Raw genomic sequence first — 25162 nt, forward strand, 5'->3', positions numbered from 1 at the left:
CTTCCCTTTCTCCAAAAGATTGGTTTACAGCCCTTGATTTGAAAAATGTCTATTTTCACATCACCATAAGAAACGCACATATCACAAATCTCTTCAATTCGTAGTGGAGGAGGTCCATTTCCACAAGCACCCTTTTAAACCTTTTTTTTCCCCAGCAGATTGCGCAACCGGTAGCCAATCATGCTCTCCGATGGGAAATTTAAAAAAAACAAAAAAAGCAGAAGCCACACCCCCGGAAAAGCCCCCAAACAAGCAACATGCTACTTAAAGAAATGAATAGGCAATTACATATACAAAGAAGCCAATATATGCTTGCTGGGAGCGGGTTAGGCAACGTATTCACAAAATGTTTGTCAGCAATAGCAACTCATCTCAGGGGAGACAGTATTCATGCATTCCCTTATGTCGATGATTGAAGGATCATCTTTCCAAAGCTGTCAATTGCACATGTACCCTCTAGATTTCATGATAAACCAGAATAAATCACTTTTATGACCTTTTCAGAGAATTCACTTCATAGGAATCATCTTGGACTCACAGATAAACAGAGTACTATTACCACAGGGTGGATTCCAGTGTATTACATTCTCCATAGAAACTCTTCTGCAGGTACCCTCTCAAATTGTACTCTTATCTCCAATTTATGGGAATGGTAGCTTCTACAACATATGTCACCCCATTTGCTTGTTTCAAATTAAGAATAATACAGCACTGGTTATCGGCCAATTACAGACAAGGCACAGACAATATGAACTGAAAACTTCTCATTCCCAGACACGTGTTGTTGTTCCTAGATTGGTGAATCCAAGCCCCAGAATGTCTGCTGGGGTGTACCATTCAACCCTCCTCTTCTATCTGCAACAGTGACTACAGATGTATCTTATATAGTTTGGCACACTCAATGCGGCAAGCTCATGGCTTGAGGATGTAAGAATTCCCTGAAGAAAAGATTGCATTTAAACTAACTGGAATGCAGAGCAATTCAGTGTGTGGAAGGTGAGGCATGAATGCTTTCAGTGCCCAAAGTAGTTCAGGTGACCACAGACAATACCTCTGGAACGTTTTACTTGAAGAAGCAAGGAGGTGCACACTCTTCTCAACAATGTCAAGAGATGATGAGGTTGTGGGAATGATGCATCCTCCATAAGATATATCCCATAGTGATATACCTAGCTCAGAACAACAACAATCTGGCAGACCAGTTAAGGAGAGCTCAAGTGGACAACCATGTGATACAGGAAATATTCACATGTTGGGGCCAGCACAGTTAGACCTCATTGCATCTGTTGATAAATTGAAGTCAGTTGCTTGGCTGCACTTTGGTTTATTTTGAAATATACTCAAGAGATCAAATAACCAGTGCAAATCAGGTTTATTAATATGGTACAGGAAAGAGGTTCTATATGATACCAGTCTCTGAAGAGCAGTCCAGTGCAGTCAGTGCTGTTACATTTGCCTTGCACTGAAGGTGCTCTCCCCAAATTTATACCTCTAAAGCCATCTTTTTGTACTTTATTTGCTTACCAGTGAAAGGTACCATATTTGTCATTTGAAACTAGAGTATAACATAGTCTTAAGTATAACATAGAATTGAGCAAGTTGTGGGTAGGAGCTGAGGTCCCTCGAACATTCAGGAATGGATATGCGATGGGAGAAGGGGTGCGTGAATGCTCTAATGGACGCTGTTGATTAGAGAGACAAGGTGAGTGAAATAATATATTTTATTGGACCAACTTCTGTTGGTCAGAGATGAGCTTTTGAGCTTACACACAGCTGTTATTCAGAAGAGCTCTGTGTAAGTTTGAAAGCTTGTCTCTCTGACCAACAGAAGTTTGTCACCCACCTTGTCTGTCTGATATCCTGGGACCAACATGGCTACAACAGTGAATACTTAATTAGATTCCTCCATCTGAGCTGCATGTGGCTGGTGCATCCCATGAAAGGGAATATGTGGAGTCCATCTCTAAGAACTCTGATTACAAGTAGGTAACCTTCATTTGTTTGAGCATAGCAGTAAGTAATTCTTTATTTTGTGGGAGATGTCTGTGTCTCCTTTAAGATTCTCTGCTGTTCCTGCACCTTGTTGTTGTAGGAAATAAGTTTTAAAAAACAAAGCAGGTGCACGAATCACTTAAATCCACTGGTTTCAGAGTAGCAGCCGTGTTAGTCTGTATTCACAAAAAGAAAAGGAGTACTTGTGGCACCTTAGAGACTAACCAATAAATCTACTGGTTTGTTTACTGTGAGTCTAATATCTGCATCTGCTTTCCCTAGTTTTCCTACCTCCAGCATGTATGTATTGCAATGGGAAATACATAACTGGTATCCTGAGAGCTGGACTTCAGTTTGGCTCTGCTGTCAGGGATGGTAAATGCACTGACAACGTCTCTTTAAGAATAAATATTTTAATTAGGTTGGTTGGTTAGATGTTTAACCAAATGTGTGTTTGAAAGGTTTTGCTAACATAAATGGGCTTTATGTTTAGGTTGTAACGGATCCTCCTGTTATGAAGAGAAAATGGCAAGAATGTAAGTGTTCTCTGTATGTTTAAATCCTTCAATCTTGACTTGGGTGCAAGGTCTGTTGACTTCAAAGGGAGTTTTGCCTGAGCATGCACTGCTGGAGTTGTTGGGTAGTTTGGAATGTGTTACTGTTGTTTGCTACATGTCTAGACTTGCGAGATGCTGAGTGAAAAACCGACATAAGCAAAATTGAAATAGGACACTGTTGTTCCAAAATAAGTGTTCACACACAGACTTGTACAGAAATAAAAAAAGGTATGAATTAAAACCAGTTTAGTTATTTTGATGCAAGTTTGTGTGGAGACCAGACCTTAGAGTAGTTGAGCAAGAAGAGCAGTTGTAAATAGGGGACCTAATAGTCACTTTCAGCCTATTGAGGAAAAAGTTATCCACTGGAAATCCAGATAAACTGGATTAATGTCAGTCTAGATCAAGGGCTCTCAAGCTTTTTCATAGTGTGAACTACTACTTAACAGAGAGTCTCATGGATTACCTCTTGTCCGATAATGATAGCATGGACTACCTTCCTTCTTACTGAATTTGCAAAAAAATCGTTGGAGCAACTTCAGCAATTACACTTATTTTGCCATATAAGCATCTGTCTTTTACTGCAATTTAACAAGTGGAGACTATGAGGAGAGCCAGCAACATGTGGCCTGACAGCTCTTCATATTACCAGTAAATGTAATTGGCTACAGACAACAGTTTGGCCACAAATTGATTGGCCACAGACAACAGTTTGGGAACCACTGTTTTGGGTTTCTAGTCTCTTGAGGTCTCTGAGTTTTTGGTTAGTGTGTTTGTCCATTTTGTGTAGATGATTCAGCAGAAACCAAAATATCATCAGCCTAGATTCCAACCAAAGATTACATACAGGGTTGCTTGGTTGAAACTATTGAATTTTTAAATGCACAAGGAATGCTGTTAACTTGATAAGGGTTTTTTTTTTTACTGAATTTACAGATTACACAAACTATACAGTGGTGTAAATAAGAATGTTTAGCAATTTATTAATATTAAGTATGTAAAAATAAATTGTGTAACAAAGGAAGAAATGTATTTAGCTGAAACACTTCAAATGTAGCTTTAGATGCTTACAAATGAGCAACTTTGAACCTTCCCTAATAAACAGAAAATGTTAATCTAAGTACATTTCAGGCATGTTTTTCTTGACTACCTTACAGATGGCTACCATTCAAAAGCTAAGGTTCAACGTGTGTATGCTTCAGCTAGCAGTGAAGGAAAGGCAGAAAGTGATGTTGATAAGGATAAACAGATCACAGATTCTACTCAAAGTCTACCTTCTCAAGGTTAGAGATTTAAACATGTTTTAAAAAATAACTTTATAATGCAATGTTAACCTTTGTAAATTCATACCACCTATGGGATATATAGCTTGGCTTGGAAGGGTTAGATTTTTGATAAATGTCAGTGAATGTTGATTTCACCACATACACAAACTGATGAAAAATATTTCCATTTATAAAAGTTGAAATTTACAGATAGACAAAGTAAGAAAAATGTTGCTTGAAAACTTGTTTGATTTAAGGATTTTTATTTCGTATGCTTTGATGTGTGATGTTTGCCAATTTGTGTTTTAATGGTTATAAAACTCTAACTATATGAATCTCAGCAGCTGTCAGTAAATATTTTCTGAAATCCCATAATTGCCACAATTATGAAAATTTAATTAACAATAAAAAATGCTTAAAACCCATAATGTTATGCAACTTTGAAAATTTAAAACTATAAAAATGAAAAAAATGCTTAAAAATGAATATTGATAGCTGTCACTTATTTTTTTTTAAAAAATTGAATTCCACCAAGCCTATATATAGCTTCTTTAGGTATTTTCAGCATATTTGTGAGTTTGGTGGGTTTGTTGTGTGGAAAACTAAATAGACTGGAAAATATCTCAGCAATTTAAGGACTGGGGAAGTGAAGAGGCACAGAGGGCACAGCGTAAATTGGCTGGAGCTCAGTACAGTACAGAATGCCTTCAGGGAGCTGACCCTATCAGCACATGACAAGAACATCTTGGTGATGGTGGACAGTATCTCAACTGCTGCCTGTGTGAACAAGGAGGAAGACTGTAGCCAGCTTCCTACTCTCTGGGACAGAAAACAAACTGTCATTGCTAGGTACTTTCCACACAGAAGGAAAATTGACCATCAAAGCAGTCAGTCAGTAGCAGGAAGGACTTTCTTGCCCTGGATTCAATTCTGTGCTAAAGTTGTCAAAGTATATTTTAGAGATCCAAGTACTGTTGCAGTGACAATAATGTGATGCCATGGCAACTATGATGGGTGGAAAAGTTCTATGCTTCTGTCACAGATTGCACCACTCACCGCTAGTCTGGCACCTCCTCTTGGTCACTCTGGGGATTAGCTCTTGATGTTGATGCCCCCGTCCACGCTGTCGTGGCTTGCATGCTGTCGTTCTGTCTCTCTCACAGGTCTGTAGCTTCTCTTGTCCCAGGAACTGCAGTGTCCTCTTCGTGACTCTTGTCCTCCGGCTGGATCACACAGTGTTCTCCCTTTCTGGGATAGCAAAGTCTTTTCTCCCTAGCAGTACTAAGAAGTCTTCCTTCTCGCTGCACCATGGTGCCACTCCCTCAGTGGCTGATAGGGGAACCTGGTCTGCCCTATACTCCAAGTTCCAGTCCAGGAACCCTCAGCTCAGCAGTTCTGGGCCTTCCTCTCTCAGCCCTCACTGCTCCTTCCCTGGCCTGCTTCCGACCACACCTGGTACCCCTTCTCCCTCTGGGTGTACCAACTCCAAAACTCTCCTTCCTCTTCCCAGGAAGTGACTGCTGCCTGCCTTCCTGCAGCCTTTCCCAGCAGCCCCTGTCTGTTGCCAGCTACCTGGCTTTATACAGGCCCCGCCTGTTCCTGCATAGCTGAGCCTGCTCTCAGTTAGTTCCCTGTCTCCTCCTCCAGGTGAAGCCTGTGGAATTAATTGGCTTGCATGGCCATCTTAACCCCTTCTAATGCTGTGTGGGTGGACACCCCATCACAGCTTCATATGAAGAAATACTTACAACAGCCATGTGTTGTTCTCTCCATACTTCTACCCATTTTTACAAGCTAGACTTGTAAGAATTATTCGATTCAAGGAGTTATGACTGAGTAAATGGATGAAATTAAGAAAAAGAAACTTAGGGTAGGTCTACACTACAAAATTAAGATGACCTAAGTCATGTTGATGTACCACCGTCACAGTAATTAAATTGCTTTTGCATGTCCATGCTATGCTCCTTTTGTCAGTGGTGCACATCTTCACTAGCAGCCCTTGCATTGAGGCTGAGAGCAGTGCACCATGGGTAGCTGACCCACTGTGCAACTTGCCACCATCTAGTGCGGGGTGTTTTGGGCAGGGTTTGCAATTCCTCATGGGGGCAGACAAGTCATGCAGGGGTGATTGGGAACATGATTTCAGTGTCCCATGATGCAGGTTTCTGCATCCCATAATGTTTCACACCTTTTTTCAAAAGTCCCGTAAACCCATGTGTCCGCCATCTCTATGTGAAGCATGGATCCTGCATAGCTCTGCACTATTGTGATGAGTATTGCAAGCACAATGCACCTGATCCTGCAGTATTTGCAGAGCTGCCAGAGGAGCTAGGCAGAACAAGATAATTCCTTGGAGGCTGCCTTGCTGTTGGACGTAGAAACAATTCACAGTTATTGTTGGCATTCATGGAGCAGCTGCAGATGGTGGAGTGCCAGTTCTGGGCCTGAGAAACAAACATTGACTGGTCAGATAGAGTTGTTATGCAGGAATGGGATGATGAGCAGTGGCTACAGAACTTATGGATGTGTGAGGCCACATTCCTGGAAGTGTTTGTGGCACTTGTCCCAGCCCTCTGGCGCAGCAACACCAAAATGAGAACTGCAATGCCAGTGGAGAAGCGAGTGGCAATCACTATGTGGAAGCTTTCAATGCCAGATTTCTACCGATCAGTCAGGAATCAATTTGGAGGTGGGAAATCCACCGTGGGGGTTGCTGTGATGCAAGTGTGCAGGGTCATTAATCGCATCCTGCTATGAAGGACTGTGACTCTGAGCAATGTGCAGGACAGAGTGGATGGTTTTGCAGCCGTGGGGATCCCAAACTGTGATGGGGTAGTAGATGGCATGCATATCCCTATTTTGGCACCTGACACAGAGTACATCAACAGAAAGGGCTACTTTTCTATGGTATTGCAAGCACTGGTGGATCACCAGGGACATTTTATCAACATCAACACAGGTTGGTCGGGGAAGGTGTATGACACACGTTTAAGAACACAGGCCTGTTAAGAAAGCTGCAAACAGACTTCCTTTCCAGACCACAGGGTCGCCATTGGGAATATTGAAATGCCAACAGTGATCCTGGGAAACCCAGCCTACCCCTTACTCCCATGGCTCATGAAGAGGTACACAGGCCAACTCGACAGCAGCAAGGAGCTCTTCAACTACAGGCTGAGCCGGTGCAGAATGACAGTTGAATGTGCCTCTGGCCATTTGAAAGGTTGCTAGCGCTGTCTACTCACGAGAGTAGACTTCAGTGAAAAAAATAGCCAAGTGGTTATAGCTGCCTGGTGTGTGCTTCATAATATCTGTGAAGCAAAGGTGAAAAAATTTCTGCAGTATGCTCTCTGCTGATTTTGAGCAGCCAGATACCAGGGCTATAAGAAAAGCTCAGTGGGAAACTGTATGGCTCAGGGATGCTTTGAAGGACCATTTTAATAGTGAGCCACAATAATGTGTGGTGGTGTAGTGTGTTCTGCCTGGCATTGCTTTTTTTGCAGCCCAGTGTGAATCTTGTAATGAGTGCTGTGTTTGTAGTAATAGAACATTGTAAATGCACCTGTTGCTATTATCTCAGAATGATGTCAGACCCAGCCAGCATATGTTGTGAATTTATAAAGCTGAATTAAGTTTCCATAAGTAGACTTTTATTCCAAACCTATGCAAACAGACATATTTATAACTGAATGAAACTTTATAAATACGAGGGAAAGAACAGTCATTTCCATTTCACAAACACATATACCAATTGTCTCTCTCACAGGTCAGTGTATGTGTGGCTGTGATGGTCTGTACTTTCCTCTGGGGTGTAGGGGGTACCTCTAGGTAGTGCAGCAGCCCTGGATGCCATTTGAAATGTGGGGGGGAAGGGAGATGCAGGGACGTCCTTGAATGCAGTTCTCTATGGACAGCAGAGAGAAGCGAGCACGGTGTGTTGAACCTGAAGATCAACAAGAGTCTCCAGCATGTCTGTTTGTTTGCCTCTTGAGAAGTGCTAGCATGTCTTGCTGCACATCTCTCTCCTTTTCCTGTGCTTTTCTCCTCTCCGCTCCATCCCTGTCCATTGTGTCAGCAAGGGTGATCCTCTGTTTTGTGCTCAGTATCCAAAGCACCGGAGGTTTGCGGGATCTCCTGGAACTGCACACTGGCACTGTTTTCTACAGGCAGTGGTGATTTTAGCTGATATCTCACTCCTGAGGGTAACAGAGGCTGAAAGGGAACAGCTCCTGCACGCGTCCGGCTGCAGACCGGGTCTGTATGCTGCTAGCTTGTGTGTTGCAATGGTGGCTGCTGAGTGGTGTGGGAAAGTGTCCTACTGCAGAGGAAGAGATAAGGCGGCCCTCCCCAGAAACCTTCGGCAGGGGATTGCATACTGCCATCATGAAAGTTCCCTTCAGATCTCTATGGAGGATTCCCAGGACAGCCTGATGCACATAACCATCGGTAGTCCCTCTCCCCCCCGGCCTAACTGTACAGGGGAATGAGAAGCAGACTCTACCTCTGGTTATTTCACTGCTTCTTCCTGATTAAAAAGATTAAATGGTTGAAAAAGAGTAAATGAGCAGATGTGTCCCTGCAATATCAAAGCAAATTGCATACTTATCAGAAGTTCCTTCCCCTGCATCAGGCTCACTTATGCTGGACTGTGGGGACTGACTCGACTGCTCTGGAGTCAAAAACATATCCTGGTTCACTGTGCCACTGGATCCCCTGGTCGCCTGTGCCCCATACTTCTCCTCTTCCTTGTCCAACACCACCTCCTTGCTGTTGACTTTGGGGGCCTGTGAATCCATCTCTCTCGAAATAGCCGTGGGGCTCATGGCAGTGGTGGTGGGTCTCGGACGAGGATGGCATGCAGCTCTTTGAAAAAGTGGCATGTCTGCGGCTCTTATCATAGAAGATTAGGGTTGGAAGAGACCTTAAGGGGTCATCGAGTCCAACCCCCTGCTCAAAGCAGGACCAACACCAACTAAATCATCCCAGCCAGGGCTTTGTCAAGCTGGGCCTTAAAAACCTCTAAGGATGGAGATTCCACCACCTCCCTAGGTAACCCATTCCAGTGCTTCACCACCCTCCACTATCCAATCTGCTGCAACTTGAGACCGTTGCTCCTTGTTCTGTCATCTGCCACCACTGAGAACAGCCGAGTTCCATCCTCTTTGGAACCCCCCTTCAGCTAGGTGAAGACTGCTATCAAATTCCCCCCCCCCCCCATGCTTCTGCAGACTAAACAAGCCCAGTTCCATCAGTCTCTCCTCATAAGTCATGTGCCCCAGACCCCGAATCATTTTTGTTGCCCTCTGCTGGACTTTCTCCAATTTGTCCACATCCTTTCTTTAGTGGGGGGCCCAAAACTGGGCGCAGTACTCCAGATGTGGCCTCACCAGTGCCGAATAGAGGGGAACAATCACTTCCCTCAATCCACTGGCAATGCTCCTACTAATGCAGCCCAATGTGCCATTAGCCTTTGTCATAAATATAAAGGGAATGATAACCACCTTTCTGTATACAGTGCTATAAAATCCCTCCTGGCCAGAGGCAAAATCCTTTCACCCGTAAAGGGTTAAGAAGCTATGGTAACCTCTCTGGCACCTGACCCAAAATGAGCAATGAGGGGACAAGATACTTTCAAATCTGGAGGTGGGGGAAAAGCTTTTTGTCTGTCTGTGTGATACCTTTGCCGGGAACAGATCAAGGATGCAAGCTCTCCAACTCATGTAAAATTAGTAAGTTATCTAGCTAGAAAATGCCTTTTGGTTTTCTTTGTTTTTTGGCTTGTAAATTCACTGTGCTGGACGAAATGTGTATTCCTGTTTTTGTGTCTTTTTGTAACTTAAGGTTTTGCCTAGAGGGATTCTCTATGTTTTGAATCTGACTGCCTGTAAGATTATCTTCCATTCTGATCTTACAGAGTTGTTCTCTTATCTAGTGTTTTTGTTCTTCTAATAAAGTTCTGATTTTTAAGAATCTGATTGGGTTTTTTGGGTCTTAAAAATCCAAGGGGTTTGTGCTCATCTTGTTTATTCTCAAGCCTCCCCAGGAAAGGGGGTGTAAGGTCTTGGGGGGATATTTTGGGGAAATAGGAACTCCAAGTGGTCCTTTTCCCTGGTTCTTTGTTAAAGCACTTGGTGGTGGCAGCGTTTTACCTAATCCAAGGGCAGAGACTTTGTGCCTTGGGGAAGTTTTAACCTAAGCTGGTAGAAATAAGCTTAGGGGGTCTTTCATGCGGGTCCCCACATCTGTACCCTAGAGTTCAGAATGGGGAAGGAACCTTGACAGCCTTCTTGGCAACAAGGGCACATTGCTGACTCATATCCAGCTTCTCATCCACTGTAATCCCCAGATCCTTTTCTGCAGAACTGCTGCTTAGCCAGTTGGTCCCCAGCCTGTAGCGGTGCATGGGATTCTTCTGTCCTAAGTGCAGAACTCTACACTTGTCCTTGTTGAACCTCATCAAATTTCTTTTGGCCCAATCCTCCAATTTGTCTAGGTCACTCTGGACACTATCCCTACCCTCCAGTTTATCTACCTCTCCCCCCAGTTTAGTGTCGTCTGCAAACTTGCTGAGGGTCCAATCCATCCAATCATCCAGATCATTAATAAAGATGTTGAACAAAACTGGCCCCAAGACCGACCCCTGGGGCACTCCACTTGATACTGGCTGCCAAGTAGACATCGAGCCGTTGATCACTACCCGTTGAGACCAACAATCTAGCCAGCTTTCTATCTACCTTATAGTCCATTCATCCAGTACATACTTTTTTAACTTGCTGGCAAGAATACTGTGGGAGACGGTATCAGAAGCTCTCCCCCAGAGTGACTGATAGTCTCCATTGCCTTCTTGTACGCCTGTGGTGCTTCAGTGTGTCCCTCCTGTAGCCCTCGCCTACATGCCCCGAATCATCTGCTCATAGATACTGACATTTCTATGGCTGGATCAGAGCTGTGTCTGCAAAATCTCTTCTTGCCACAGACCTAGAAGATCCACCACCTCCTATATAGTCCAGGCAGGAGCGTGTCTGCAGCATGGAGCAGGCATGGTCAGTTGCGCAGTTGCTAGGTGTGCTCTCCATGCTGAGCAAATAGGAAATGGAATTTCAAAAATTCACGGGGTTTTGTCACAGGTTTACTCGCCACACTGGCACCTCCTACTTGGAGGGAATAAGCTCAGTCACAGCAGGTGCACCCTCAAGTGCTGGTGCTTTTCCCGTCCTCACCTCTGCCTGTAGACCCGTTTTGGCTCCTTTCTCTCCACGTCTGCTTTGTGGCACAGCCCTCCGGCCGTGTCACAATCTGGTTTCCCCACCTTCCGCGGGACTCCTCTAACAAGAGTCCAGCCACTCCTCGCAGCGGCTTGGCAGTCCACAGCTGGGCTGCTCCTTCAGTGGCTAGTGGGGCAGGGGCCCACTACTCTGGGCCCTGGCCCAGGGACCCTGCAAACAGCAGCTTCCTTCCAGCTCATTGTCTCTGTTCCCTGGGCCACTTCCCCGCAGCCTCAGTTCCTTCTGCTCCTGCCTCTGGCTCCAGCTCCTTGCTCTCTTCCCAGGGCCTTGAGCTGGTAAATCCTGGCAGCTCATCAGGAGCTCTCTCTAGCTCCCCCAGTTCCTGTTAGCACCTGCCCTTACCGAGGTGCTGGTCTCTTTCTAGCCTTCTAGGAAGCCAGTTTTCTCCCTAGGGCTCCCTGCAGCAGACTATCTCGTTCTGCTCTGCAGCTTCCTTTTACATGGGCCATCTGGCCCCTGATTGGCTGGTCCAGCCGCCACCCTAATTGTCTGTTTCCCCTGCAGTCACTCCTTTGGCTGCCTGCTGCTCAGCCTCCCTAGGCTGGTTTTAACCCTCTCAGAGCCAGCGCGGGGCAGGCACCCCATCACAGGCTTTAAAAGGGGAAGGGCTTATACCTGGCCTCCGGGCAGCGAAGTTCAAAACAGTGACTAGAGCAATCACAGTGGGGTATTATGGGACATCTCCTGGAGGCCACTAAAGTCAATGTAAGTAATGCAGTGTCTACACCAGGGGTGGGCAAACTTTTTGGCCTGAGAGCCACATCTGGGTATGGAAATTGTATGGCGGGCCATGAATGCCCAGTGGGGAAGAGGGACTCTATGGGGTGTAACATGGGGGAGGGCTCTATAAGGGATGTTACTGAGGTGAGGGGACTCATGGGATGGGGCGAGGGGGTGCTCTACAGGGCCAGTACTGGAGACTCCTAGGGTCCATGCCGGCAGTGACACCAAGGCAGCCGTGCCAGACACTGCTACGGGTGGAGGCACCGTAGCTGAGATGGGTGCGGCCCCTGAGTGGTTTCGAGGATCTTGAGGGTGGTGCCATAGGGGGGACTGGGCTTGATAAAAATGTCTGAGAGGTTGGAAGTGGCCCGTGGACCGTAGTTGGCCCACCCCTGGTCTACATTGAAGCTGCATCATCCTAACTACGTTGACCTAAGTGCTATGCCTTTCGTGGAGGTGGAGTTAAGTTGGTGTAGTGGGCAAGTTACATCATCGGGAGAGACATTTTGGTGTAGCGCTCACAGAGTTAGGCAAGGCAACTTACGTCGATCTAACTCTTTATTGTGGATCAGGCCTTAGGCTGAATATCAGGACCTCTTCCTAATAGTGACATCTGCTACTCTGTAGAAGAGTGTTCAAAGGGAAGTGGTAGAAGCCTTATTCCTTGTAATTGAAAACTAGATGGCACAAAGCACTGGTGAATATACTGTAGCAAACAATCCTTCATTGACAAGGGACTGTATACCTCAAGAAGTTTTTTCTATCTCTAATTTTGGTGGTTCAAGGAGTTGCATATTCAGTGGCCTGCTTGGGGCAAGAGGGCAACGTAGGACAAGACAGAAAATATGAAGAGATGATTTAGGGTCTTTATAAATAACTGAATAGGCTTGATAAAAGACACATCAAAAATGCTTTAACAATGCTTTTTTCCTTTAAAAACACTAGAAATTAAATGTAAAAATGAATATTAGTGCATTGCTAGGGTAGACATAAAGCATGCAAATGCGACAATTCCATAAGATATCATTTCTACTGCAATCCTTATTCTGGCATGATGCAGATGTATAATATTTTCCATTTCTTTGTTCCTGGGTAAAAGATAAACCTTAATGTATTAGTGTGTATTTACTATATACCATAAAATATAGGTTGTGCAACATGGCTCAGTTATTGTTGAAGTAAAAACAATAACTTCTGGACTTCCACACTTTTTGAATGCTTTATTTTTTTGCTTAACGGTGAATTAATGTTTGAGTTTTATTTTAATGTAAGGACATTCCAATCAAATGCTACTTTAAAAACATAAGATTATGAAAAACTGTTAACAAATATACCCCATTGTTTGTTTTAATTTTTTTCAGATGGAAAGGATACTCAAGATGAACAGGAAAAAAGCCCAAAAGAACAACTGAAACCAGCTGAAAAGCTAGACGCTAACAATGCTAATGAAAGCAACAAAGCTAATGAAAACAGCAAAGGCGATAAGACTGAGTAAATTTAAGTTATTTTTAAAAACTTTACTTTTCCAAGAAAATTACAAGACCAGCATCTAAATCAAATTTGTCTTTCACAGAATTACCTCTGCAAGTCCGCCCTATAATAGTCTCATGCCTCGTGAGGTCAGGAACTATTTAAAAGCATTTTAATTGTTAAAGGACATGTTTGTCAACCCATAGGACCAATCATGTTCCAGCTGAGAATAAGATAGACCCATGTCTTTAATTCTTCTCGTTCCCCTGGCGACACACACTTCTAATGGTTAAGAGCCAATACACCCCCATTGGTTCTTTCCACTCTGTGGTTAAAAGAGCATCAGCTTTTTTTCCCCACCATTCTGTAAAACTTTTTGTCTTACAGAGTTGCTGTATCTATACTTGACACTTTGTAAATCAAGCTGGTGGGATTTGAACATGTTATCTATGGTCAGGAATCCTCTATTTGATCCCTCAATGTTAACTACCTTGTCATTCTCCAGAAATCACCTTTCTTGTTGCAGTCATTTCACCCAGACGGGTGATCTAAATTGAGGCCCTGATTGCTGATCTTTCCTTTATGTGTTTTCACAAAGATAACTCAGTGCTTAATCCTCAACTTAAATTTTTATCCAGAGTGGTATTCAAATTCCATCCTAACCAGATCTCTACCATTCTGGCTGTCTTCCTGAATTTTATGGGCTGCTTGGTAGGACTAAGTTGCATGTTGAGAGGGCCAATAATTATTATGCAGGACCAAACCCTTCTGGAAATCATTCCAGTTGTTCACCTGTTTTTAAGAAAAGCTCAAGGGAAATTATCTCAGACCAGCAATTGTTAAATAGAGCCAGGACAGTTATGAAAAGGCTCCGGTACCAGAAGGATTCAAAAGTTATTCTTTTAACATAGTAGCTGTCACCACATCTTGACTCTATACTGTTTCTTTCAGTTCACATCTTTATTCAATACTGTTCTCTTAAAACTGGAGCAAAATCAGATTCTCATTTGTGGAGGGCAGTCCTTTAGTTCCTTTTCAGTTAAAGATTCTTACAATATCTACCTGGAGATTTCTATTCTCCTACAGTGAGATTGCTAATCTCCTGCTGTGGCTCTGCAGGGACAATCCTGTGAAAGAGCAAGTATATTAAGCACTATACAAACACCGTACATAACACAATGGGGGCCTAGTCCATGACAGGGATTCCTAAGTGCTATGTTTATTATCTGGAGTTCACAGTGTGCGTTGCGTCAGGCTATCCTTTTCTGATACACCTTCCTTTCATGCTTCTTTGGACTCTTATGCTAGATCTCAGGGAGGAGAGGAACTGATTGAGGTCATGGATCTCTTATATTTGTGGCTGGAACATTCGTATCTGAGGCTGATGCCTGCATGTCCCCTCACAATAGCTTTGATGGTTCCAGGACTTGCAAAAGGTGGCTTTCACCTACAAAAGTGCGAGTTTGCAGAAACAGTACCGATACTAAGTAACCTTACCCATATAAATCTACACTTAGGCCTGGTCTACACTGAGGGGGAATCGATCTGTTACACAACTTCAGCTACGTAAACAATGTAGCTGAAATCAACATATTTAGACCTATTCACCGTGGTGTCTTCACTACACTGAGTCGACTGCTGCTGCTCCCCCGTCAACTCTGCCTGCGCCTCTCGCTGGAGTACAAGAGTCGATGGGAGAGCGCTCGGGGGTCGATTTATCGCATCTAGACTAGACGCGATAAATCGACCCCTGCTGGATCGATTGCTGCCCACTGATCCGGCCGGTAGTATAGACATACCCTTATATACTCAGCATCTCTGTAGTTACATATGAAGTTTATTTTGTATCAATTTATAACCATAAATTTTATGTAAAGAAAACTTGTCTTAACTCATAAAGCTCTTATATGAATCAAATTATACTGTACTTAAAAGGCTTCAGTATTACACAGTAATATATTTAGAAACCGTATGGTTTTAGTACTGCACTGAGAGTTTTTGCTTGGTGTTATTTAAGAATATTGACCTGTGAGTTTAAAATTGAAGATTTCAGCCTTTATTTTATAAATTACACTTCATTATTGTACAAAAAGATGCATAAATCAGTTTTATAACGAGGACAGGACATTTCTATTCCAGATCTTTTCTCCCACTAGCAAATATGTAAGTGATCTCTCAGATTGTATTCCAGTAACATGATTCATCAAATTATAAATTTGTCCCAAACATTAACTATTGTTAGAGAAAATATGCTTGTGAAGGAAATGGGCCTTTGGTTCCTGCAACAGGTAGAGTTAATAATGGACAGTCTCGGTGAGCTGAAGTTTTTACCACGTCGAATTACTCATATTCAAGTCCTCTGTCTACTTCCTGACCTGGGATCATGTTGGCAGGATTCTGGGTTGGGTATCTGTCTTAACTTGGCAATTCCTAGCATATCATAACTTTAATAACAAGTTAGGAAACATGAAGTTCAGATAGATATTAAACTTCTGTCATTAGGGAAGGGAAAGACAGTAATGAGTCCCAAATGTTGTTTTGAATATCCTTTTATTTTTCTCAGTTAGTGTCATGTTAGCATTCTTGCTGTACAAGACACAAAGATTAAGACAATCTCTTCCCAATTTAAAAGAAGCCAGATGCACTGGCTTTAAAAGATGCACTGTCTTTTTCTATTATTATTATTTTATTTTATTAATTTTATTATGAATTCACAAATTGTGGGTGCCACACAAAGAGGGGTTTGAATGAGGAGAGCAGTAGATTTGTCAACTGTAGTTACAAGAACATTCCATACCTATGGGACAAACAGTGTTAGATTGAAAGCAGGCTTTTGTATTCACTGCCTTCACAGTAATTTTATTGACTGTTTGATTATTCTTTTTCTGTAAATCAGTTAGTTGAACATTATATATGTGTATACTGTATATTTCAAAAGGTGTGATGACAGCAAACAATCAAAAGGTGAAGACAAGGAAATCCAGGTGAGTATTTGATCTATCAGAAGATTGTTCCAGTTAAAAATAATCCTTTATTTCCTTTTAAGTTTTTTCTTTGACTATGATGAATAAGAATGTTGCAGACCTGTATTCTGGCATATGTAATAGCAGCAAGTTACATTAAGACAGTAACTTTTATGGAGAAACATTTTATTTTTATATTTTGTAGTAGGGCTTACTATTTCCCCTATAATACATACAAACTTCTGTTGCAAACATCTGCAATAGTAAAAATGCTCCAGTATGAATGTACACTATAACTTGAGTTAACAGAATGGTTTCATATTCGTTACCCGTGCGCTGTACATGGCCCAACCAAGCATTTCATAAGGCCCAGGGCCTGCTTCAACACAATATACTAACGGACAATTCATTAGCGTTTTGTCGTCATGTTTACATCATTTTAGTTTACACAAGTGTGTAAATAGACAATACTGTACATAGCTTGTTTGTATCTAAATACATATGAAACAAGCTGAACTTAAAATATAAATCAACATAGGTGACTTTAAATCTTGTTAAAACATGTACAATCTGTTTTGCCCACACAAGGTTGTGCTTAGGTTTATGTGGCCCTCCTGCGTAATAGGGTTGGGCACCACTGACCTGAATCATACAAATAAGAAATCCTCAGGGTGTTTTTATCTCTGTTGTTTTACAGGATAAAGAGAAAGATAATGATGATGAAATACAATCTGAAGAATTCACTAGCCATGAAGAACTATTAGGATATTTGGTAGGTGTTAAATTTATGTTGAGCCAAGTTTGATGGAAAATTTAATGAAATATTTAATGTAGCGTGTAGTTGATTAAGACTGTAGTCAAAAAGTAGAAGATACATTGAATGTAAAACATAGGTAGTCTGTTAATTAAAAAATACTACTTTTATGTATGATGATTCCACCTGGAACAAAAATTTGGATTGAGATTCTGATGGGAAGAAAATCTAAGAGAAAATATACTTAAGGTGTGCTGGCAGTTTCTCAGAGACCGTATCAAAGGCATAACAGCAAACTATCCCAAGGTGAAGATAAGATAGGAAGAACAGTAAGAGGCCAATATGGCTGCATGCTGCACTCTTTAATAGCCTAAAAATAAAAAAAGAATCCTATAAAAAGTGAAAATGTGGACAGATTGTGAAAGATAAGTACAAAAGAATAGTACAGGCATATAGGGACAAAATCAAGAAGGCTAAGGCACAAAATGAGTTATATCTAGCAAGGGACATAGAAGGAAATAAGAAGAGGGTCCATAAATACATTAGGAGGAAGAGAGATGAAGGAAAGAATAGGTCCACTGCTTAGTGGGGAAGGAGAATGAATAATGGACAACATAAAGAGGGCCAAGGTGTTTAATGCCTGCTATTTCGCTTCAGTCTTCACTGAAAAGGTTAATTGTGACTTGATGATTAACACAATTAATATTAACAAGAGGGAAGGAACATAAGCCAGAATATGGAAAGACCAGGTTAAAAAAATTGAGATAAATTGGATGTATTCAAGTCAGCAAGGCTGTTGTATTAATTTAAATGGAATAAATGGGCCAAAAGAGTCAAAGATTAACATGACCCTGTCACTATCCAACAGCAAACAGTGTTAAACACAGTTTGGGGTTTGGTATACAGAGAACTCAGCCTGCTTAATACCATGGCAAACACATGAAAATGGCAGAGGAAATTCAATGTTAATAAATACAAAATAATGCACAATGGAAAACATAATCCCAACTATACATATAAAATTATGGGGTCTAAATTAGCTGTTACAACTCAAGAAAAAGATCTTGGAGTCATTGTGGATAGTTCTCTGAAAACATCCACTCAATGTGCAGCAGCAGTCGAAAAAGCAAACAGAATGTTGGGAATCATTAGGAAAGGGATAGATAATAAGACAGAAAATATATTGCCTCTATATAAATCCATGGTACACCCCATCTTGAATACTGCGTGCAGATGTGGTCGCCCCAACTCAAAAAAGATATATTGGAATTGGAAAAGGTTCAGAAAAGGACAACAAAATGACTAGGCGTATGGAACAGCTGCCATATGAGGAGAGGTTAATAAGACTGGGATTTTTTAGCTTGGAAAAGAGACGACTAAGGTGGGGATATGATAGAGGTCTGTAAAATAATGACTGGTGTGGAGAAAGTAAATAAGGAAGTGTTATTTAATCCTTCTCATAATACAAGAACTAGGGGTCACAGATGAAATTAATAGGCAGTAAGTTTAAAACAAACAAAAGGAAGTATTTCTTCACACAACACACAGTCAACCTGTGGAACTCTTTGCCAGAGAATTTTGTGAAAGCCAGACTATAACATTGTTAAAAAAAAAAATAGATACTTTCATGGAGGATAAGTCCATCAATGGCTATTAGCCAGGATGGGCAGGGATGGTGTCCCTAGCCTCTGTTTGCCAGTAGCTGAGAATAGCGACAGGGGATGGATCACTTGATGATTACTGATTCTTTTTATTCCCTCAAAAGCACGTGGCATTGGCCACTGTCAGAAGACAGGATACTGGGCTAGATGGACCTTTGGTATGACCCAGTATGGCCATTCTTATTTTTTTAACAGTTTATTAAAGATGAAGAAAAGACCATTAAAGCATTTGAAATGTAAAATATTATTTTTGTTTTAAAAACATCCCTTATTCCCTTTCCCTTTAGCTGAAGAGAGTTTTTAGAAAGAGAACTCCTTTGTTTGACAGTTTTTTACATGGTATTAAAGGTGGCAGTAGCTGTTGAGATGGCTTGGAGCTGTTGTTGCTGAGGCCTGATCCTTTTTCCTAGAAGACAAAACAAGACAAACATACCAGAGGGGATAGAAGTGAACTGCAAAGATAGGAAATACAGCTTCTGTCTCTGATGTTGCCTCACGCTTGCAACCTTACTGCTGGAAAAACACAGACATGGCACATGGTCTTATTAGCCATTTCAAAATCTGCAAAAGTGTATCAGCATTGGGCTGTTAAAGAGGGAGCTAAAAGTAATGCCCTCAGGTCACAGGCTCACAGCAGTGTTGTAAATATGCAGTCCTGGTTGGCAGAGCCAGATTCTTTTATTAGACAGAAGATGAAAAGAGAAGGATAGGAAAGAGAATTAATAAGGTGGTGAAGAAGAAGGTCACGCTGGGGCAGGTGGGGGTGTGTGACAAAGTCACATCCCAGATGTTGTTTGGGATTTAGCTAGAACCAGTGGAAGTGACAATGTCATCTGGGTCTCTCTCTGGGCTTGGTCTGGTCAGGATATTTCTCTGGATTAGGATAGCGATGGCACAGTGGAGTCATGCTGGATCTCAAGGTCCCAGGAGATGATGGGGCCTGGCAGTCATGATGAAGTCACTCCTTCCCCCACTTTCAGTCAGTCAGTGTCTCAGTAACCAGCTTTTTCACCAGTGTCTCTTCTTGAGGACCCCAAAAGGGAGTGATGGTCAGGATAGCCACATCCCTTCATTATTTTGTTTACCAGTTTCGCCTACTTTTTCACACACCAGTTTTGGTTCACCAATTTTTCAGTCCCACACTTTTTCTTGTTCACCAGGCATGATAACACAATCCTTGAGTTATATCAGTAGTGCTTTTTGGAGTGGGGGGCCGGAGGGGGTGGGGGGTGGGCGAGCGACTAATTCTGTCTCTGTCTCGCTTTTGTGTCTTTTCCCATCAACATTTGTTGGTAAAGGTTATTGTGACATTTTATGAATATTACTTTTTATAGTGGAGCTCACAATTAGGATAAATTTGTAGGCCCAATTATCACAGTAGACCTGATTAACTGTAGGGTACTTACAAATCTAGCTAAAGCAATCACAGAACCATTAGTGATTATCTTTGAGAACTCATGGAGGATGGGTGAGATCCCAGAGGACTGGAGAAGGTCAAACGTAGTACCTGTCTTTAAAAAGGGTAACAGAGAATCTGGGGAATTATAGACCAGTCAGCCTAACTTTGATACCTGGAAAGATATTGGAATAAATTATTAAAAATTAATATGTAAGCATCTAGAGGATAATAGGATGATGATTAATAGTCAATACGGATTTGTCAAAAATGGCTCATACCAAACTAACCTAATTTCCTTCTTGGTCAGGTTTACTGCCCTAACGGTTAGGAGGAAGCATGAAATGTGAGATCTCGATTTTTAGTAAAGCTTTTGACACAGTCCCACTTGACGTTCTCATATGCAGACTAGGGAAGTGTGGTCTAGATGAAATTACTATAAAGTGGGTGCACAACTGGTTGAAAAGCTGTGCTCAGAGTAGTTATCAATGGTTCATTGTCAAGATGGGATGATATATCAAGTGGGGGTTCCTGCAGGAATCTGTCATTGATTTGGTGCTATTCAGTATTTTCATTAATTACTTGGATAATGGACTGAGAGTACACTTATAAAATATGCAGATGACACCAAGATGGGAGGGATTGCAAGCACTTCAGCAGACAGGAGTAGAATTCAAAATGACTTTGTTAAATTGTAGAATTAGTCTGAAATCAACAGGATGAAATTCAATAAAGACAAGTACAAAGTATTTCACTTAAGAAGGAAAAATCAAATGCACAAATACAAAATGGGGAACAACTGGCTAGAAAGCAGTACTTCTGAAAAGGATCTTGAGATTATAGTGGATCACAAACTGAATATGAGTCAGGAATGTGATGCAGGTGAGAAAGAGGCAAATATAGTTTTGGGGTGTATTAACAGGAATATAATGGTATGTAAGATGCAGGAGGTAAATGTTCCACTCCATTTGGCACTGGTGAGGTTTCGGCTGGAGTACTGCATCCAGTTTAGGGCATCACAGTTTAGAAAAGATGTGGAGAGAGTCCAAAGGCAAGCTATAAAACTAGGTATATTTTATCTTGAGAAAAGAAGACTGAGGGAGGGCCAAATAACAGTACTCAAATGTGTTAAGGGCTTAGCAGATATATGCGACTGCTGCTTTCCAACAGAGCCTGGCTACTTCCTGGTTCGGGACCCTTCCCCTTACCTAGTCAGAAGAAGGGAAATAGAGTCGGAAGGGGGCTGATGTCAGTTGTAGTCTTCTGCTTAGCAGATCCATCGCACATGGGATCAGTCCTGGAATTTGCCTCCTGCACAAGATTATGCAGAAAACTTCCTTTCCTCTGCCCAGTAGCAAGAGAGCAATGGAAAGTAGGCTGTTCTGTGCTCTGCTAGAGGAGCATTGATCTCAATACCTTATTATGCTGATCCATTCTTGTATCTGGCATCTGTATCTTATAGTTGGTTTGAATTACACGTTTTGGAATTGCTCTTGATGCCCACTAACCGTCTTCACTGGAATACGCTGCTGTTTAAATATGAGGCTCTAAATGTTTAGCTTCTTTCATTATAGAATTTCTGTTTTTCTCCAATTCACCCACTGCTGTCTCTCCTTGCTTCCTTGTTGAACTTTAGCTTTCAGTTGTGATTTGTTCAGTCTCCTGTTTGTTAGCATCTGGGCTGAAGATGCACCCATCTCCATTGTTGAGTTTTAACACTTTCAGTATGATTGAGTTGCTGTCCCTCTTTACTTGCTTTAGTTAAAATATAGTACGCTTATTGTTCAGGTAATCTATTTGGAGAAAATATGGATTGCATAAATTTTGAGTGATACTTTAGTTCAGCGCTTCTCAAACTGTGGGTCAGGATCCCAAAGTGGGTCGTGACCCCATTTTAATGGGGTTGCCAGGGCTGGCTTAGACTGGCTGGGGCCCGGGGCCAAAACCTGAGCCCCACGGCCCGGGGCTGAAGCCCGAGGGCTGCAGCCTTGGAAGGTGGGGCTCAGGTTACAGGCCCCCTGCCTGGAGCTGAAGCCATTGGGCTTCTGCTTTGTTCCCCTGCCCAGGGTAGTGGGACTCAGGCTTTGGGCCCCCCCGACCCAGGGTGGCGGAGCTCGGGCGGACTCAGGCTTCGGTCCCCCCTCCTGGAGTCATGTAATAATTTTTGTTGTCGGAAGGGGGTCGTGGTGCAATCAAGTTTGCTGCTCTAGTTTTTTTAGAAGCAATGAAGAATACAGTGGCTTTCTGTTTTAGAAGAGCTTATACTTTAATGTGATTATGATTTATGATTTAATGTGATTTATGATAACCTTAGTCATCACTGCCATAATTTCATTAGCTCAAAAAAAAATCCACTGGTGTTAGTAATCTATTATCAGATAGCTTCCCTTTACTAAATATTTATTTTGCATGTTTGTTATTAGCTGCTGTTTTGTTTATAGGATTCTCTTTGAAAAATAGTGATGCAAACTCAAACAGAACAAATACTGTTTGTTTTTAAAAGTAATCTCAATTGTCCATTGATAAATTATTTGGTGTGTTGGTTGCTTTGTGATTACATAGATATTGAGATACTGGCTTTGACTTGTAAAACCTTGAGTGTCTTGGGACCTGCCTCTCTCTGCATGCAATACTGTCTCAGTTGTGATCAGTAAAGGTGGTCAAGCTGGTATCTTCTCACTTTAGGAGAAGATACTGATCGGGCAGTTTCTGTGGGGGCCCCTAACTTTGGAATTCATGTCCCCCTCTGAAAATAGACTGAATTTGTTAACCTTTGGGGCTTGCTTCAAGGCTCTTTTATACACTCAGGCTCTTAAGGAAAACAGCTGAGGCTTAAATTCGCTTTGGGTTTTTTTTGCTATTTGGGGAATGATAAAGCTGCTGAATTTGTTGTTTCTTGTATGAATATTACTATGAGAAAATTACATAAGCGTGTAACTCCAATTGGTACTCTTAAAGGTGTTTCTCTATAAACTGAAATAAAATTTGATGTTGCAAGCAAAGCAGTAAGTAATCTAATCGCTCATCTATGCCATAGATGAAAAGTTAGATTGTCTCCTTCGTCTTTTAAAATGTGTTTTGATTTTTCACCTTTTTTTTCCAGCAAAGCTTTGAGATACTGAGTGAAGATGATGCATCCTTTATCTTAAAGGTTACACAAACCCTTACGAATGCATTGGTGGAATATCGGCAACAGGTTGCACCAACAAATGTAATTTTGTATATTTTAGTAAATGATTGAATCTGTCTTGACTTCTGTGACCTATAAAGAGTACAGATCAAGTATTCATACTGGAACAGAATGGACATGGGTGCAACCTCCAAGTTTTGGCCATCGAGATTTTGAAAGATTTATAGTGAAGATAGTATGAGAAAATCATAGCTTTTCCTGTACAGTTGTAACATTTTTGCTTCCCTTTGATTGCAGACTAGAAGTGCATGAAATATTCTAATAAAAGTTATGACAACTTGCCTGATTTAGGGGCCATTTTAAAAAAAGTATTTGAAATCTTGTTCTACATTTTCTTCACTATATCTTATTGAAAGTTTGAAATCCATTTTGGCTTAAAAGTTCATACCTTTGAGTGATACCGTTTTTGGTGCCTAAAAGCCATGTGGGCTGGAGGATTAAGCAAAGAGCTTGAAGCTAGAACATCCTAAATCCTGCTTCTGTCTTTTCCAGTGATTGGCCTTATTAGTGTGTTCTCATATACACACTATTAAGGCCCAGTCCTGCAAACATTTAATTATGTGCATAACATTACTCATATGAGTAGTTCCACTGACTTCTGTAGGACTATTTGCATGAGAACACTTCAGTCTCTGTGATCACTCAATTACAGACCTAAAAGTGGCAATTCTTCAACAAAAAAACTTCAAAAACAGACTCCAATGAGCAACTGCTGAATTGGACTTAATTTGCAAACTGGATACAATTAACTTAGGCTTGAATAAAGACTGGGAGTGGATGGGTCATTACATAAAGTAAAACTATTTCCCCATGTTTATTCCCCCTCCGCCTTCCTCAGATGTTCTTGTCAACTGCTGGAAATGGCCCACCTTGATTATCACTACAAAAGGTTTCTCCTCCCCCTTCCCCCCGCCCCGCTCTCCTGTTGGTAATAGCTCACCTTACCTGATCACTCTTGTTACAGTGTGTATGGTAACACCCATTGTTTCATGTTCTCTATGTATATAAAGCTCCCCACTGTATTTTCCACTGAATGCATCTGATGAAGTGAGCTGTAGCCCACGAAAGCTTATACTCAGATAAATTTGTGAGTCTCTAAGGTGCCACAAGTCCTCCTTTTCTTTTTGCATGAGTAAAGTTACACATGTAATTAAGTATTTGCAGGATTGGGTGTAGGTCGGTAAATATATAATTATCCTAATTTTCTTGTCTGTGTCAAAAGCAGGAATAAAACTCTGATCTTTTGGGCCTCCATCCTGTGCCTAATACATTACTCCAAGGTACCCTGCCTCAGGGTACTTTGGAAAATTGGGAATCACAAATTTCCAATAGTATATAAAGCTTTTGCATTCATGACTGGTGGTTTATGGAGATATGGGCTCTTTAGTGTGGTTTTTTTGGCTAGCACATTGTGCCTTTTTGTCACTAGACTGGGACTTAATGAGAGCAAATGTTCTTTCCCTAAAAATTTTACTTGCTACTAACTCTAGCATAACAAGTTTTTTAGATGTACGTTTTTGGAAACTCTTATTTATTTAACCCATCAGTCTGGAATTTTTTTTGGTGAAGATACTGTTCCTGTTTCTTCTCTCCTGAAGTGTTCTACTGACCTAATTTTAAGAGTTGATTGTTTAAAAAACTTGAAAGAAGTTATGCATGCAATTTTCTTTAAACTTTTAGGACTCTTTAGATTCTGAACGAAATCAAGAAAAAACAATTGAACATTCCACAGAACAATCTGATGCGACTTCGGTGGATATTAGTGACTCTAACACTGGTAAAGCTTTAAGAATTTAAGACTCCATTTCTTTAAATATATTTTAACCCTAACATTGAGTTGTGTGAAAACTTCTAGTATTTTTTTTTTCTGCTTCACTGAAGCAGAGTTTCAAAATGATCAAGTTCAAG

General features: G+C 41.6%; 1 protein-coding gene across 3 annotated transcripts in view; it reads left to right on the forward strand.

Moving 5' to 3' along the window:
- Nucleotides 1–25162, forward strand: part of LOC141982780 (uncharacterized) — a 62506-nt gene that overhangs the window by 33744 nt on the left and 3600 nt on the right. For 2 of the 3 annotated variants that reach the window (XM_074945128.1, XM_074945129.1), the window contains exons 9-15: nt 2486–2528; nt 3707–3832; nt 13182–13311; nt 16229–16274; nt 16951–17025; nt 23168–23275; nt 24935–25031. In XM_074945128.1, the coding sequence (XP_074801229.1) occupies nt 2486–2528; nt 3707–3832; nt 13182–13311; nt 16229–16274; nt 16951–17025; nt 23168–23275; nt 24935–25031 (625 nt within the window). The remainder of the gene's footprint in view (nt 1–2485; nt 2529–3706; nt 3833–13181; nt 13312–16228; nt 16275–16950; nt 17026–23167; nt 23276–24934; nt 25032–25162) is intronic. The other variant, XM_074945130.1, reaches the window with a different exon arrangement.

Source organism: Natator depressus, chromosome 2 (genome assembly GCF_965152275.1).
Source record: "Natator depressus isolate rNatDep1 chromosome 2, rNatDep2.hap1, whole genome shotgun sequence".
Classification (NCBI taxonomy): domain Eukaryota; kingdom Metazoa; phylum Chordata; order Testudines; family Cheloniidae; genus Natator; species Natator depressus.